The 17,414-nt window shown below is 38.3% G+C and overlaps 2 protein-coding genes across 4 annotated transcripts; one reads left to right on the top strand and one right to left on the bottom strand.

The window, feature by feature from the left end:
* The first annotated feature begins 739 nt into the window (after positions 1 to 739).
* Positions 740 to 9,475, top strand: hdhd2 (haloacid dehalogenase-like hydrolase domain containing 2). Of its 3 annotated transcripts, XM_037753369.1 has the most exons (10): positions 740 to 887; positions 2,864 to 2,973; positions 3,140 to 3,242; positions 3,373 to 3,478; positions 4,524 to 4,608; positions 4,810 to 4,975; positions 5,237 to 5,287; positions 5,747 to 5,810; positions 6,939 to 7,049; positions 9,338 to 9,475. In XM_037753369.1, exons 2-9 carry the CDS (start codon positions 2,873 to 2,875, stop codon positions 7,040 to 7,042), a joined length of 780 nt encoding a protein of 259 aa, XP_037609297.1. In that variant the 5' UTR covers positions 740 to 887; positions 2,864 to 2,872; the 3' UTR covers positions 7,043 to 7,049; positions 9,338 to 9,475. The 3 variants fall into 3 exon arrangements, with proteins under 3 accessions (XP_037609297.1, XP_037609296.1, XP_037609299.1); XM_037753368.1 differs by lacking the exon at positions 9,338 to 9,475 and having other exon boundaries at positions 6,939 to 7,071; XM_037753371.1 differs by lacking the exon at positions 9,338 to 9,475 and having other exon boundaries at positions 754 to 861; positions 6,939 to 7,071.
* katnal2 (katanin p60 subunit A-like 2) lies at positions 8,727 to 16,753 on the bottom strand. Its single transcript, XM_037753367.1, has 16 exons — positions 16,566 to 16,753; positions 15,161 to 15,231; positions 14,518 to 14,684; positions 14,327 to 14,363; positions 13,946 to 14,048; positions 13,761 to 13,859; positions 13,143 to 13,214; positions 12,902 to 12,979; positions 12,460 to 12,558; positions 11,582 to 11,645; positions 11,300 to 11,418; positions 11,067 to 11,158; positions 10,633 to 10,743; positions 10,244 to 10,406; positions 9,876 to 9,978; positions 8,727 to 9,429 (listed from the first exon to the last, which is right to left on the bottom strand). The coding sequence occupies exons 1-16, from the start codon at positions 16,617 to 16,619 to the stop codon at positions 9,290 to 9,292; spliced, it is 1,572 nt and encodes a 523-aa protein (XP_037609295.1). The 5' UTR covers positions 16,620 to 16,753; the 3' UTR covers positions 8,727 to 9,289.
* Between the last annotated feature and the right edge of the window lie 661 nt (positions 16,754 to 17,414).

Raw genomic sequence — 17,414 nt, 5'->3', positions numbered from 1 at the left:
TCATAGGAGAGCCAATTAATTATGAGTTTAAGAGAAAATATAATTTTAAGTGGGAATGTAACAAATTAAAATATCTAGGTATAATAATTCCCCAAAATTTGGAGGTCCTGTTCTCAAACTATTATGTTGAGGTTGTTTTCTCTCTAGTGTTACTTGATGGATATGTCTGTAATATCATCTACTTAAAAGTTGGTTTATAGACTGTTGTAATTACGAACAGTGGATTGCATATATGAAAACAGCCTTGAAAAAAATAAAGTATATAAAAAATAAAATAAAAATACAGGAATTTAAAAAGCGAGTAGAAGGCATTGTGGTGTCTGAGCTGACTAAGGATAACCCTCTTATCTGATTAGAACAAATACATTGAAAAAAAATATGTTTATTTGTTTATTTATTTTGCACAATTTAAGACTATACAACATAACAAAAAAAATAAAAAATAATATACAGTGCAGGAAGAGGCAAAAAAACCACTGGGCTTATCTGAAGCCTCCACCCAGAGACAAGATTAATATAAAGAACTAATATGACTACATAATAGTGATAACAAACAATTAGGACAATATATATATAATAACAACAAAAACAATACAGTAATTATATTAAAAAAAAAGGTAATTTTATAATTATGTAATAAAAGAGAGAGGAGAAAAGAAGGTGTTATTAAATAATGTTTCTCCAAAAAAGCAAAAACATAAAATACTTTAAAAAATACAGGTGTCTGAGCTACAGGAGGCAGCACTGAGCTCATAGAGACCAACTTTACACCAGCGAAGAAGAAAACGTCAACAGGAAGCAGCAGCAGCAGCAGCAGCAGGAGGAAGAGGAAGAGGAAATGAAAAGGTGCTGCTGCAAAAGGTTAGCTGTGCTGCCTTCCTGAACAGGTAGACTTTATTCACTTATTATGCCGTTTGTGCATTTAAAAGGGCAACATTTTGTGTCAGCATTGAAGCCTCTCAGTGTGTAAATGAAACTTGTAAGTGTTGCAAAGGAAGAAGCACAGCTGTCACTAATGACAGTAACCATGGCTGCATGTCATCCAGCTGCTCCATGCTGGTATAGGCAGGGATGCTGGGATATCTGGCATGGTTTACTGGGGCACTTACAGTTCATGTTATTGGTTACACCTTTTTTTTTTTATTTGCACATATATAAAACTGCCCTAAATCCAGTCAATGAAAAAAAAACAAGAAATGTGTCAAGGTCAAGAAGCCACAGAGCGTTCCTATTGGCTGTTGTTTCCAGAAACATCTTGTAGTGAACTGTTTAGCTGTATAATGAGAGTTTGCTCCGGCTGGTGGGCGGTGTTTGGTATTTCCTCAACTGATCTCAACATTGCTGCCGGGTACCAAAAGAATATTGATTCATATTTGATCAGCGCTGCCTAGTTGGACCGTTTGATCGGAGTTCGCGAGTGATTGACAGCTGCTCAGAGATGGCAAGGCTCCAGCTTGGCTCTGATTGGTTGTTTTCCTCCGGTCTGTGAAATCTTGCAGATGCCATTAGGAGCGCAGGAGGACATAGAGGCACATGATTTTTTTTCTGATTACCTGTCTCATGCACTACTGACAGGATATAGTGACTGTTTTATAAAAATAACTTTTTTTTTAATGAAATTTGCTCCATTTCTACCCACTGCAGCTTTATTATTATATATTAAATGCTGAAATCAAAATACATTTCCCTTTTAACATCCCCACCGCATGCAGAAAAATAAGCTCATTCTCAGCTTGGCTCTTTCCTCACAGCACGGTTTCCTGTTATTAGTTGGGCTAAATACAAATAATAGATACATGACCTACAGGCTGCGTGTGTGTGTGTGTGTGTGTGTGTGTTTAAGCTATCTTGGGTGGGTATTAAGAGCATTAATTGTACCCTCGCATTGATAACTACATGACAGAAATCCAAGCAGGTCTAAATAATAGGGGATCACACAGTCAAATAGCAGTAAAATACAATCTCAAAATCTGTAGCGAAGGCAGGAGGCCATCAATTCTGGGGACAAACCGGTCAATAATCCTCTCAGTTGGTCCTGATGTAGGTTTGAACAACGCAGTAATCTGATCAATATGTGATTTATGATTATGAATGTATAATCTCTAAAATAATACATTATTATGAAAGAATAAGCTTTTTTAAAACTGAGTAAAGCTCCATTTACAGCGGACCTTGGTTGTATTTAGCAGTTTAGGGAATCCTAACCGGAGGTTGCACTACAGGCAGCTCTTATCTAACAGCAGACATGGTGGCTGCAGGTTTCTGGCTGTTTTATGTTCATTCAAAGTAAGTGAAAGTAAAAGTGCATGAACCGAATGACAAGGAGGATTATTATTACTCTTTTCATGTATGTACCTGTATGTATAAGTTGATTTTTTTCTATAAACAATGTAGTAAAACCTATTATATTATGGATTGTATGTAGGGCTACAAGTAACAGTTTTTTTCATTATCAATTAATCTGTTGATTATTTTATTGATTAGTAGTTAGTTTGGTCTATTAAATGTCAGAAAATGGTGAAAAATGTTGATCAGTGTTTCCCAAAGCCCAAGATGACGCGATCAAATGTGTTGTTTTGTCCAAAGATATTCAGTTTACTGTCATAGAGGAGAAAAGAAACCAGAAAAATGTTCACTGCTGGAATCAAGAGAATTTCTACTATTTTTCTTAAAAAAAAATTACTCAAACCGATTAATGGATTATCAAAATAGCTGGCAATTAATTTAATAATTGACAACTAACCGACTTAGGGTCCAGAGCAGGACATCTGTGTCATCATGCCCACATGCCACTGGCATCTCTATAAGCTACAAAACATTTTTCCGGAACATCTAGTCCCATTCACTATGTCGTCCTCTGCAGGTCTCCAGCATGACGAGCAGACGGGCTCTGAAGGCCGTGCTCATCGACCTGAGTGGAACTTTACATATAGAAGACACAGCAGTGCCCGGGGCGCAGGACGCCCTAAAGAGGTAGGAAACAGCCCCCAAACCGGGGACAGAAACATAATGGAGAGTCTGCATGAGTGAAACAGAAATGAACAATGATGATGAAGCTAACAGATGTTATATTATAGATTCATATGAATTCTAAATCTGCTTTTAATCGCAAGATGTTTGTGTTTTTCGGTGCTGTCAGGTTACGGCAGGCGTCTGTAGCTGTGAAGTTTGTGACCAACACAACAAAGGAGAGCAAGAGGAACTTACTGGAACGACTGCAAAGTCTCAACTTCGACCTCAAGGTAAAACATCCAAAGCCATATTTAATTCAGTGCAGATGTTTTTACTGTAAACACTTGAAGTGTTTTTTTTTTTTGTTTTTTTTTCTGTTTTGTGACGTCTAGAGTTTCGCCTTTTTTTTCCTGACTTCAGGAAAAAGAGATCTTCACTTCACTGAGTGCAGCGAGGAGTTTGTTAGAGCAGAAACAACACAGACCGCTGCTGCTGGTGGAGGACAGCGCACTGGAAGACTTTACGGGTATGGAGCTGTGAGTGTGTGTGTGTGTGTGTGTGTGTGTGTGTGTGTGAAAGAGAGCAGGAGAGACCATGCTTCAATTTGAAGATGAATTGTTTTTCTTTACATTTCTTTTTCTTCCATTTTTATGTCTTTTGCAGCTCACTTGCAACCAAATCCAACAACCTGAAAATAAAAAATCACTCTTTAGTTATTGTGAAGGCGATCCTATGAACCAAGCTGAGGCTTCCATGTACAATGTGTGCAGTTAGACATGCTACGGGTTGCGGTCCAAGCAAAGATTAAAGAGATCCGACGTGTTTAAAAGAAAAACAACATTTATTTGAACGCAAAGTATATGTTGTACAACAGCCCCAGTAGCTTGCTAGAAAACTAGATTTCTGCACCTCTTCTTGGCTCTGTTTTCGGGCTTTAAAAAATCTAGCCCGTGACGGGAGACTTTGGCCAATCACAGGTCATTCCAGAGAGAGAGCGTTCCTATTGGCTGTTGTTTTCAGAAACATCTTGTGGTGTACTGTTTAGCTGGCAAATGAGAGTTTGCTACGGCTGGTAGGCGGTGCTTGGTATTTCCTCAACTGATCTCAGCATGGCTGCCGAGTCAAACTTTCTCATTTTACAGCTAAACAGTACACTACAAGATGTTTCTGAAAACATCTGAGGCGAGAAATAGGCATTACAGTAACATAATATTGATTCATATTTGATCAGCGCTGCCTAGTTTGACAGTTTGATCGGAGTTCGCGAGTGATTGACAGCTGCTCAGAGACTGCAGGCTCCAGATCAGCTCTGATTGGTTGTTTTCCTCCGGTCTGTGAAATCTTTCAGAAGCCATTAGGAGCGCCAGAGGACACAAAGGCACTTGATTTTTTTCAGATGATCAGTCTCATGCACTACTGTGAGGATATAGAGACCGTTTTACAAAAATAACTTTTTAAAATCACATTTGCTCCAATCTCGCCTGCTGCTGCTTTAAGTGTGGTCAAAAACTGTATGTTACCGCTCTCTAAAACTGGCTAATACTACTGTATGCACGTCTTTCCATTTCCAGGTATTGACACTTCAGAGCCTAACGCCGTCGTCATCGGACTCGCTCCTGATCACTTTAACTACCAAACACTCAACAAGGCTTTCAGGTAGTAAACTCATTCATTCTTCAGACACATTCTTCAGTGGATAACTGAACATTTGAGTTCAAGTTATTGAAAGGTTGTCTTTGCAAGTTACGTAACTGGTCAGATTATGTAACAGTCTTGTTTTTCTTGCTGGTATGAAAAACCCAAATCAAGTTTTTAATTTACTTTTTTGTTTTTAATTTTGATTATATTTCTCCCAAGAATGATTCTGGACGGAGCGCCTCTCATCGCCATCCATAAGGCTCGGTACTACAAACGTCAGGATGGTTTGGCCCTCGGCCCCGGGCCCTTTGTGACGGGACTTGAGTACGCCACAGACTGTAAAGCTACTGTAGTGGGAAAGCCGGAAAAGACTTTTTTCACACAGGTTAGAAATTTATGTTTTTACGTGTTTCCACCTTTTAACTCAAGTAAAAAAGAGGCTTTTGTATTTATCACAAACATTTGAAACATATTGTTACTTGAAATCTAATGGGCTAGATGCTCTTCTACAATAAGTTTTTGACCAACTATAAGTCAGATTTCTGTATTTGTCGTTTTTTTTTTTTTTTTGGTATTGTCTGAATAGATTTCATGGTTATGAAACATGATTAGCCTCTCTTCTCATTTGTTTTTTCCTTTCAACTAGGCTCTGTCTGATTTGGGATGTAGCCCCAATGAAGCTGTCATGATAGGCGATGTAAGTATATTGTCAATTGTGATTCATTAACAGCAAGTTCATTAAATTCATTTTCAACACTTTAATGGAGAGGCTCATAATAGACTGGAGTGGCTCATTTCTATACACAAGGCCGCAGAGAGTGGACTGTTGTTGGGAATCAAACCTGAGATCTGTCACTCCAAATAGAAATTTATTTTGCAATATCATATGATGTTCAATGACAATTTTTTTTAGAACATATCTCAATTTTCACTATTTGATAAAAACACGAATCAGCTTGTAGACAATGTGTATCTTTTGGAACTTCCACCCCAAATATGGTAAAAATTTGATTATGTAGAAATCTGTTGTAAACAATGTATAACATATATTAGATGTTTTCTACAGCAGCCTGTCAACACAAGTGTAGTAATGTGTGTACACTTTATTTAAAAGTTGGTTTGCGGTGGTTTGTGTCCTGTTGCTGTTTTCCCATAGGATGCCAGAGATGATGTGGGCGGGGCTCAGAATGCAGGAATGTTGGGAATTCTGGTTCGAACCGGTAAGAAAAAACTTCTCCAACAGTTTCACTTCTCCTTCCAGTTCTTCCTTCCTCTGTCTCTACCTAGACGTACCTGACAGCAGCTGACTGCTGCACAGGGATCAGGAATTGTCAACTAAAAATCATGTCTTTTACTCCTCCTCATCTCTCGATCTTCTTCTTGCACTGTAATGTCTTCATTATCATGCATTCCATAAATTGTAGGACATACTATGCTATGACTTTTTTTTACTCTTTTTTCGACATACTATACTATGACTTTCTTTTCATAAAATTGACATACTATACCATAGTATAGTTTTATATATATATACTTTTTTTTTCACGAAATTATCGACATACTAAACTATGGTTTTTCTTCATGAAATAATCGAAATACTATAGTATGACTTTTTTTAATAAAATTATCGACATACGATTCCATGACTTTTTTTCATAAAATTATCGACATACTATACTGTGACTTTTTTTTCATAAAATTATCGACATGCTATATACTATGACTTTTTTTCATGAAATTATCGACATACTATACTATGACTTTTTTAATGACATTTTTCATGACATGCTTTGTGACCATCTCTTAGCATTTGGGACCGGACAGTGTTGATCCTATCAAGGCTACATTTAAACCCTTGCAAAACACAGGGCAGTAACATTACACCTCATGGTTATTTCCAGAGACGGGCCTCAGCCATGGTTCAGACTCCTTGTCGTCCAACCATTTGTCCGAAATTATGTATTTCCCCATTAGCTAGATAGTTTAACACCCGAGCGTAAAGGGACCTTCATATAATGTTTTTAGTGGGCAGCACAGTGTTCTACGTCAAATCTAGGAGGACTCCATAAATAAACAACACAGAATTCCACTGAGCGCCTATGCGATGATTAAATTCACGGAAACTTTAGTATACAACCTCTTAAGACAAATATATAGGTATAAAAAAGTCACAAAATTCATTACCTTGGAAAATGGTGTTTAAGACTATTTAATAATGTTTAAGGTCTTTTAATAGTCGTAAAATGTATCTATCAACTTGTAATACTTTTTAAGACCCTGCGGACACCCTTTATTGTGATTATTGTTGTTTTGTATTATTAATGATATTCCACCTTCTCTCCTGTCAGGTAAATACAGAGAAGGAGATGAGAAAAAAATAAACCCTCCTCCCCACCTGACATGTGATAGTTTCCTAGAAGCTGTCGAACACATCCTGAAGAACCTGCTATGAGCTCAAAGTAACAACAGAATTCAAAAGTTTCTCTTTCTTGTAGAATCTGTCATTTGCAGCAGAAAACACACTTGCCGCCAGTTATCAATACTATAGACCAGGGGTGCACACACTTTTTCAGCATGCGAGCTACTTATAAAATGACCAAGTCAAAATGATCTACCTACTATAAAAATGCAAAACATATATTTATTTATAAATATATTGAGTATTCTTTATATGTACAATATATGTTGGTGTACCTTGCATAACTGCATGAACCCATATTGTACAATATAACTCTGTACATTTTTTGTCATTACCTTACTCTGATGACTTGCACTGAATGGAATCAGCCAGGGATGCATAGTCCGGACAGTAGCTGCTGATAGCCAGCCTCAAGCACACTTCCAAATGATCATCAGTCAAGGTGGAACGGTATTTGGACTTAATAATCTTCATGTGGGAAAAGGCTGACTCGCATAAATAAGTGGAGCCGAATAATGCAGTCAAGGAGGTAGCACATTTCCTCATGTTGAGGTACTTTTCCTCTGTGAGTAAGTTCCAGAACTGTCCATGAGCCCTGGACTTAAGCTGAATGTCAGCTTGTAGTGTCAAAATCTCATCCTCCACTCCAGATGAGTTCAGGTGAAACAGTGTTGCAATTTTTGATGCAAGTGAATCAGCCTCAGCATCTTCCCGAAAAGGGTGGCACATGAATGTAGCGACTGGCTCCAGTAAAACAAAGTCTTGAAAGCGTCTGTCAAACTCTGACAGACAGTTCTCAATCTGCTTTGATAGGCTGACGTCTATTTTTTAATTTTTTTTTTTTTAATGCCATGCGATCTACCCACACTAGCTTTGCGATCGACCGGTAGATCGCGATCGACGTATTGGGCACCCCTGCTATAGACTATTAGGTGTTTTAACAGTGGAGGGAAAGAAGTTATTGAATTATTCCCTTCATCCGCTCAGCCTGAATAAATAACCATTGTCCTGTAATCATGTAAATCTGACTGACCATGCCAAGATCGAAAAGACATTTACACAAAAATTTCTCTTTGAGTGTGGAGCACTACTTTCTAAAGGCCAGAATGTTTAAAAAAAGTGAAAGACAATAACAAATGTTTTGTCATTATGTCATAATATATGAATAGAAGTTTGAATAAAAAATATTCAGCAGGTATTGTTTATTATTTAATTGTGTTTATGATTTTATACATAAACTAAATTAAGAAAGGCTGCATAATACAAAGTTGGCCATTAAAGCTGATTCTTATCGGGTCATAGTACAAGTCATAGTATAGTATGTTAAATGCCATAGTATAGCATGCTATGAAATGTGTTTTTATAAAAATGCCATAAATATAGTATGTCATAGCAAACTTTACAGGTACATGTGATGAATTGGATGTTATGTATCATGACAGACAGGTCTAATAAGTGGTAGAGTGGTCACAACTATCGATATGCAATTGTACTACTTTTTAAAAATCCTGTAAATCTGACTCACAATGCTAAGATTGAAAGGATACAATTACATAAAAATGTGTATTTGAGTGTGGGACTACTTTCTCAAGTATAGAATGTTAAAATGAAAGCATGTATTTCAGGAGTACCCACCATATGTTGCCACAATAACACATTTTGTCATTATAGCATAATGAGTAAAGAGAAGTTTCAATAAAAAAACATATTCAGCTGGTATTATTTCATTGTGTTTATTATCATTGTACAGATAAACTAAATTAAGAAATATGGCATACAAATAGCAGCACTGGCTCAGAATATCAAACTTTTCAGGTTTTTGTTCAGGAGGCTTGTAATTGCACATTATTTCAGTATTTTGGTTTTTGGTATTTTTCTTTACTTGAGACTAAAAACTTAATTTGAGTGGCAAAAATTATGCTTAAGAAATTTGAGGTGTGGGAAGATTTAATTGAATGTCAAATATTCCACCAGAAGTTGTATCATGGGGACAAATTGAGGTAATTAAATTAGTTAGTTAAACTTAAGTATTTTTTTTTTTGTAAATTATGTCAACTTACTAAAGTAATACTATTTTTGTTTTGTAATACTATTTAAATATCAGGGTATGTAATGTGTGGTAGCTTAAAATAAATTATTGGGGAAAGCCCTAATAAAGAGCACAATCTTGCCATGGCTCCCACTAACAGCAGTAGGTCAGTTTGTATACAGTAAACAAAACCTTCTCTGTCAGATATGCTATAGTGGTCAGTATAAAAGTATATTTTTTTTGCATGTGTGTCAGACAGACTCATACTCTCTCTCCCACGCTGTGTATTTGTCCATCAGGTTCCGGGCCGAGGGTTTGGTGTGCGTGAGGACTTCCAGGAAGTCAGCTGTTTTCACAGTTTCCAGCTGGATGGCAGGCATGGAAGTGTCTCCTGTGAAGGAGAATCCCAATGAGGTCACAGTGTTTTATTCAGGGACACTTGACAGAAAACATTGCTCTTGTCGGGGTCAATCTTATGTGTCTTACAAGTAAGAAGAAATATCTGATGCACGACAGCTGAAGTAAATTTCACAAAAAAGTAAATTGCGCCCTAGTGGAATAGTGGTGAAACCACAATGTGCTTTCTTGGTATAAGTTCTAGGTCAGGCGTGCTGGTGAGCAGGCGACCAAATGTAACATGTGTTCCACTTACAACGCATATATTTACACATGCATAGATACTATTTTTAAACTGAGGTGTAATGTGTTTATGTGGCGTTTGTTACAGCTCGCCAAAGTACACTTACTTTAGCCGTAGCAGGTGAACGGTGAATGTACTGTGCGTTTTGTTGGCTGTATCGTTTGACACCTCGTATGTGTGTGTGTGTTTTGACCTACCATCCTGATGTGACTCCAGAGCATCAAAGATCTTGCGGACTGGTCTCATGGCGGCCTCCTTACACGCCAGTCTTATATCAGAGCCAGAATAACCCTCCATCCCCTGAAACAGACAAACAAACAAACAGGCAGATGAGGACTAGCTGATAGGCACTGTGTTGATTGTACTGTATATTATCTCCTCTCAGTGACAACAGCCATTAATGACAGGCAACACATGAGTGAACACATTTTTTCCAGACAACAAAACTGTTTTTTTTTTAAAATCCCATACATGGCAATTATTAATATGGTAATTAAGAAAGAAATATGAAAAGATGAATGATTTAAACACCTTTTAAATTGTCTTAAGGAGTCTTGTAACACACCTTTGCTAGAGTTTCATAGTCCAGCTCAGTTCGTAGCTCCACCCCTCCTGTGGAGCTGAGAGGAGGCAGCCAATGAGAGATCATGGCTTGGCGAGCTGGCGAGGAGGGAAGACTAACTAGAATCCTCTTCTCCAACCTCCTCAGCATGGCATGGTCCAGTTCCCTGAGAGAAGAGCAGGAACAGTTACAAAACTGTAGACAGCAGCTTATTTATCATTCACTTTTAGTCCAAATAGCCTTAATAATTTATATTTCTACCCAATACAATTTCATTATCTATGCATTGGTAGGATTCAATAAAATAAACCTTTTTGTTCAACTTGTTTCTTTATGTATTTTTTTTTTATACAAAAATGGGTATTGAGGTTTGTACAATGTTTAAGTGTTACCAAGGCAGGTTGGAGGCAGCCAGTACAAACACCAGGTCGTCTGATCTCGCCAGTCCGTCCATCTGAACCAGCAGCTCAGTCTTCATCCTGCGACTCCCCTCATGCTCTCCTCTGGAAACACACATCAGTCTGCTGTTACATCACATATATATATATTCACTACTGCACGAGTCCTTTAATGCGCTTTATTGTGAAATGAGTTAATTGTAACTATAGAATCAACCTTGTTAGTCTGATGTAAAATGAGTCTGATGTAAAATTAGTTCACAAATTACAGACATCTCACGGTGAGTTAAATGTCTTACTCAAGGACAATTTGAAAGGAGACATGGATCAGGAGAATGGACCATACATTGGTCGATTTTTTATCGCAGAGAGTGAACCTCTAACCTTCAGAACTTGGAAAAAATATTTACCACACCGGTTCAGCTCACCCCATGTTGGTTCCTCTCTGGCTCATCACTGACTCCAGCTCATCCAGGAAGATGGTGGATGGGGCGTGGTACCTGGCCAGCTCAAACAGAACCTGCAAACATATAGATACATGCATTTACGCAAATCTAAACTAAAAAAAAAAAAAAAATGCAAAGTGTAGCAGACAATGTATGTAACATGAAAACTTTATTTGTTGCATTTGACATATTGTGTGTGTTGAAGATTAACCTACCCTGACCAGTTTCTCAGAATCTCCCCTCCACTTGCTGACGATGCTGGAGGCTGAAATGTTGAAGAAGGTCGTCTTACACTCTGTAGCCACGGCCTTGGCAAGCAGCGTCTTACCCGTACCTGTGTGTATTCGAGTCAGATGGTCACAAGAGTACGTGTCGGGAAGAATTCAAAATTGTTGGACTCGAAATTACATAATTAAGGCCACTAATTAACAGCAAACAAACATGAATTTTCTTTCATCAGCAAACCTGACGAAGGTTTACAGCACTGGAGGTCTTACCAGGGGGGCCATATAGCAGCAGGCCCTTCCACGGAGACAGGATGCCTGTAAACAGCTGGGGGTACTGTAAAGAGAGGAGTAATATATGAAAACCAAAGCACAAACAAAGCTTTAGTAAATCACAATAATGCAATATGAAAATATTTTATAGCTGCAAACAATCTTCCTGCAACAAAAAAATACACTTCCATCTTCTGCAGACCAATCAGAAAGCTGAGCTGTGTGCAAAGAAAAACGGATTTGCTTGATGTATAGCTGAGTCAGTGCTGCAAATACCACATACCACCAAATTAGTCTGAATTTTAGGTGGCAAACAGAGTCCCGAGTCAAATCACCAAATTGACCTTATACTCCGGGGAATGAATAATAATGGAGACAGAAGTTGGGGATTGTGGGAAGGTGGAGGTTACGGAGTTATTCAATAAAACGCGCCGGTAGAATGGAGGATAGACACATCAGTCCTCATCTCTGTCTGCAAATGTCAAGAGGATGCAGACAACCTGATTTGTTGTCATCATATCCATGAGAGAGGTCTAGGTGATGATGATAGAAGCGTGTGTATATGTGTATATCCTGTGTGTGCGCCATGTGTTATTTGTATGTGCAATCTCTGTGTGCAGCCGCCAAAATTGTGTGAAGGCGATTGTGTATATAAATTCTACATGGCGTTGCATGTGCGTGTGTTCCTGCCGGCCTATCTATCCATCTGTGTATGTGTGTGTTACCATATTATCCCAGATATAGATTTAATGTCAGTCTAACAGACTGGCCTGACCCCGCTGCCCTCCTTCTCTTTAAGCCCTTTAAAGGAGATGTATTCAGAATCGAAGACGGGCGACCGCGGCTGAAATACCAGCGTGCCCGGGCAGCGGCTGCACCTTAATGGGATAGACGACGGCCTCTTTGACTAATCGCTTGGCGTCCTCCAGGCCGATGATGTCCTCCCACCGCACGTTGGGGCTGTGCAAATAGATGTCCTATAGGGGTGAACACACACACAAACACAAACAGAGTGAGGGATGCATGTGGAAGATATCGGCTTGAAACAGACACACACATCCCGGTGCGTTTAGACTTGTGTAAATAGGTGTCCTTTAGAGTGAAACATTGGATAAGGGAAATAGATAGAACCTGGGCCTTCATTAATACAGCAGATCAATCCATTCCCAACATAGCTCATCGCTGCTCTCTAGTGGACATATTTGGTATCACTTAAAGCATATTTTCTAAGTAGGAGCTACACATTGACATAAAAATCAGGCTCTCTACATGTTGAGAAGGTCTTTCTTGTTTGTCAGTGTTTGCTTGTTGGTGTAGTACCCTGCTGATGATTGAAGCAAGTTCTCTCATCTCACCGCTCATTCCAGAAAAGCCACTGAGGGGCTTCAGCAGCCGTTCCTGCAACACAGCATAAAATCATTATTATTGGTGGTAGTTTAGTACCATTAGTAGTTTTATTATTGTTTGGTTTGATTGTTCTCATGGATTTTGTGCCATTCAAAATGTAGTTAAAATGGTATATAAAGTTAATGTTTTTGCATGTTTAACAGACTATAATTACCATGTGGTCTGAGTCACTGCCAACTCCTTTGACAGCATCATGTATTGAACCTTTGCCGTCAGTCATCTGGCCCTAGATGGGCAATACAAGATACTTACTCATTTAGGCGAAAAGGGCATTTTTAAAAACAAAACTGACAGCAGTGATTCAGTTTAAAATTTGTATGAAATGGTGTGTACAAATGTATTAGTTTAATGTGTATGCTTTGTATTCATGAGGGACTTGGCGTTGTCTGCTATTCATGTCTACCCCAAAACACAAAAGTGATGGTTTAGGTAGTAATGGTTTATTTTTTTTTTACCTAAGAGTGACTCATCAATAAAAGTAATAGTATACACAAAAACTGATTCTGTCACATATTTCAATATCAATATACAAGGACAAATTTGAAGTAAAAAAACAAACAAACAATTAAAACATTAGAAAATGTGGGGGATCATTTCTGTAAAATCATCACAGAGCACAGGGAATTCTCATTTGGATGATGGGATATGCTGTTCATTTCTAGTCATACTAGATGAGGGTTAGTAATGCCTGAAATGTAAACAAAGAGAATATGTCCTTCAAAAAAATAATGATCGCCTTCATCTTGAAATAACAACAATCATTCCCTAGTACCTTTCTGTTCACGGCTGCCTCCCCAGATGGTCCATTTTTGAAGGAAGAAACGTTGAGACCAAACTCTGACGACTCTGCAGGAACAGAATAGCCATTCTCCTGGAAACACAGTCATCAGGATGTTAGAATAATCACCATGTATTTTAATATTCTGAGCTTGTTTGTTTCTGTGTTTAATGCTATACATTTGTATGTGAACTGGCAGCTGTCTTCTTGGCTCCGTTTCCAGACTGTGCGCTCTGGGACGGGTTGATTTTGGGAAGAGGTTTTACAGCTGAACAGGGACTCCTGAGAGACAAAGAAGACACCTATCAATGGTTTATTTTGTCTCAAATTAATCTATCATACTTGCACTTCCAAGCACACCACCCTTTATTCAACATCGCTGTCAAATCAGTCTAATGCTTCTTCAAATCAATAACTACAATGTTTGTTGTTTTTGTGAATTTTACTCATTTAGTTTATATTATCAGCACGTGTAGACAGTGTATGACTATTAAGTACTGAACATATAAAAGAGTAAATAAAAGTACTGAATAAAAAAGGTGTGAGAGACGGAGACTCACCTCTTTACTCCACCACTTCTTGCTTTGATGTTTTCACCTTGACATAAAAAAAACAGAAAATATCCATTGAGTATAATTGAGATTTAATAAGTACATCCCAATAATTCAGGATTCAGCAGCAAATTTAATCACATTGAGTACGAGATATGATTTTGATGTTGCTCAGTGTTTTTTGTGGAGGCCACATATACCTTGTTCTGCTGTTCTTCTGATAAGTTTGGGATATTTCTGGAACTTGACGTAGTGATAACTCTCGTACTCCATCAGCACCATCTCCAAATCGATGTTATCACAGACCTCGAACTTCCTCGTACCTCCATTCGTCTCCTGGTCCAAGGCCACTGCTGCAGACACGTAGCTGGTGAATGCACAAACACACACACAAGATCTCACACACCTATATGCAGGGACATTGGGAAGATCAAACAGTAACACAAGCAAGGTCAACTATGTCTGCTGTCTTGTGCTGTGAGCCTGAGGATTCCAATATGATTTAGTTGTAATGTGTTGTGTTGACGGTAAAAGCCGATAAAGTCAGACACTTTCTGTATAGACACACAATGTATGGCCTTCAGTAAGCTTGTTACAATGGACCAAGAATAAATTGCACAGCCTTTATACTTCTGTTACAATAAAGAACAAGTCGAAGTTTTGAAACCTGCAACATCTCTCGTGTCAGCAGTAGCTGTCCCGTCCTGTTCAAAAACCAGCAAACAAATCCAACCTGTGCTTTTCCTCTAGGTTACTTTAGCCTTTAAATGCTAAAAACTTATATTTTGACACCCCCGCTGCACATCAACCACACATGTTTCTGTGGAAAAATTTCATACTGACCCTTGCCCCAGCAGGTGACTGTAAATGAGGATGAGGAGGCTCTTCTTCCTCATCTCAGTCCTCAGCTCATCCTGTTGGGACAGAAACACAGAGCACACTGAGACTCAGTAGCACCTCAATCACAACTCCTGCACTAATGTTAATAGCAATGACTAAAAGTTTGGTTCAATCAATATGTGGTACTACCTGTCATTCATTCATGGTTTATTTAATAGGGACCAATACAATGTAGATAGACAACTTAAAAACAGCTATCTGATGCCAGTATCATAGTGCTTATAGCGGATGCTAATTTGCAACACCTGTCCCTAGGAGGGCTTTTTGTGAAAATAAGAGATTAAAACAGGAATGGGTACAAGAAAAATAAATAAATACAATAAAGCACACATTTAAAAACAAGACATGAGTAGGCTACAGGTTTGTTGCTGAATTAAACAGGATTTGGTTGCTTTCTTAAAGGTGGTAAAGTTTGCTGCAGATTTCAAGTGTTCAGGTAGTGAGTTCAAAGTCTTCGCTCCTTTCACAGAAAATGCTGTCTGAGCAAAAGATGTTCTGCAGAATTGAACTTTACAATTGCCACTTGAAGCTGCTCTGGTGGATCTGCTACAGCTCTGTAGTCTCATGATGTATTTGCAGAAAGGCAGAGGTGCAAGTCCAAACATTCAATCACAAGCTTTATATAATGAAAATCAATAAAGTTTGCAAAATCTGAAAATCTTGGACAAAAAGCAAATAAGGCATCTTATTTGCTTTTTTTGTAACTTATTGAGTAGCTTTTTCGTCAAAGTCCAATAATAGTACCTTTTACTCCCCTCAGTCCTGTGGGGTTTTCACATTTGTAGAGAACATGCTGTCAAGGGCCAAACACTATCCCAGTAGAGGGCGACAAATTGCCACAAATGACAACCACCTGTATCTAAGCAACCTGTAGACGCCGATTCATTGTCGCAAAATGAGCTAAGCTGATTAGCTCAACGGCTAACTAACTGCTTGTTATGTACCGTTAGCTAGCTAGCTAACGTAATTTTGACAGTTTTAGCTGTTGTTTATTGCATTAACGTGTGTGAAATACAACCACCGGGCACTTTAAAACATGTTATGACCAATAACGTTGCTTGTTATCTGCGACAGGACCATTAAGTTGAGGTAGCTAATGTTGCATTTAACCTCTACCCAAGGACTATAGAAAGGAGGCTGCGACACGCGTCATGTGTCGGGGATTATTGCACATGCGCAGTACAGTCTGGCCTGCACTTGAGTTACACTGCGCATGCGTAATACCCCTCACTCCCAAAACCCGTGTCCTAACCTCATTCTATAGGCCTTGCCCTCACCTCAAATATCGTTGCTAGTTAGCTCAAAGTTGTGAGAAAACACGAAAAAGCGAAACATTTTGTTCACTCACCGCTTCCCGGGCTTGGTGGGCGACTTTCATAGATTGATATGAAAGCTCCATCATGTCTCTGAAAGGTTAATTGGACAGACAGTGGTTATATGGGTCACTATAGTGATGTCTGCCGGTCTCAGTAGTTTCTGAAGTCACTGTGGTGTTTCTGTGTGGGGTCTATTTTGTCCCTCGAGGCTACCGTACACTCAGGTGCAGGGTTAGAGTATAGTCTCATTATGCATGCACGATTCTTTCTATCTATCTATCTATCTATCTATCTATCACTGTATGTGTCTGTAAATGCATGCATGCATCACATGAAAATAGAATATATAGTTTTATTTCTATGTACAAACAAAATAATAATAAGCAAATAAGCAAAATAATGACAATAACAAAGCCACAGAAGTGCCAAAATTGTGTACATATTTTGTTTCATTTATTTTTGTAATAGTCAGCTGTTATTAGCAAAAAGGGGGAAAGTAGGAAAGGTACTCCTGTTTGGAAATGTACAAGATTTATTATAAAATAATAAGATTAATTATATAGCTTTCTAAATGCCTAATTATAAAGCCAATCATGTTTATAATAATAATAAATTCAACTTCTATGGCGCTTTTCAGGGACTCAAAGACGCTTAGATCCTCAGCCTAAGTATATAGCCTAAGTTAAAGAAAGAAGAAGACAGAAAATAACAATTAGCGTAAGATTTGATGTGGTTGAAAGCTCTGGAAAATACAGTAGGCCTAAGTGGAAGATTTTTTTTTTTTGTTAGAGAAAAAATATTATGTGACCAGTAAACTATAAACTAGTTAAATAACAATTCCCTTATTTGATTTTTCCATGCAGTATATTACATACAGAACT

This window comes from Sebastes umbrosus, chromosome 19, assembly GCF_015220745.1.
Source record: "Sebastes umbrosus isolate fSebUmb1 chromosome 19, fSebUmb1.pri, whole genome shotgun sequence".
Classification (NCBI taxonomy): Eukaryota; Metazoa; Chordata; class Actinopteri; order Perciformes; family Sebastidae; genus Sebastes; species Sebastes umbrosus.
This window is presented reverse-complemented; position numbering and strand designations above follow the sequence as displayed.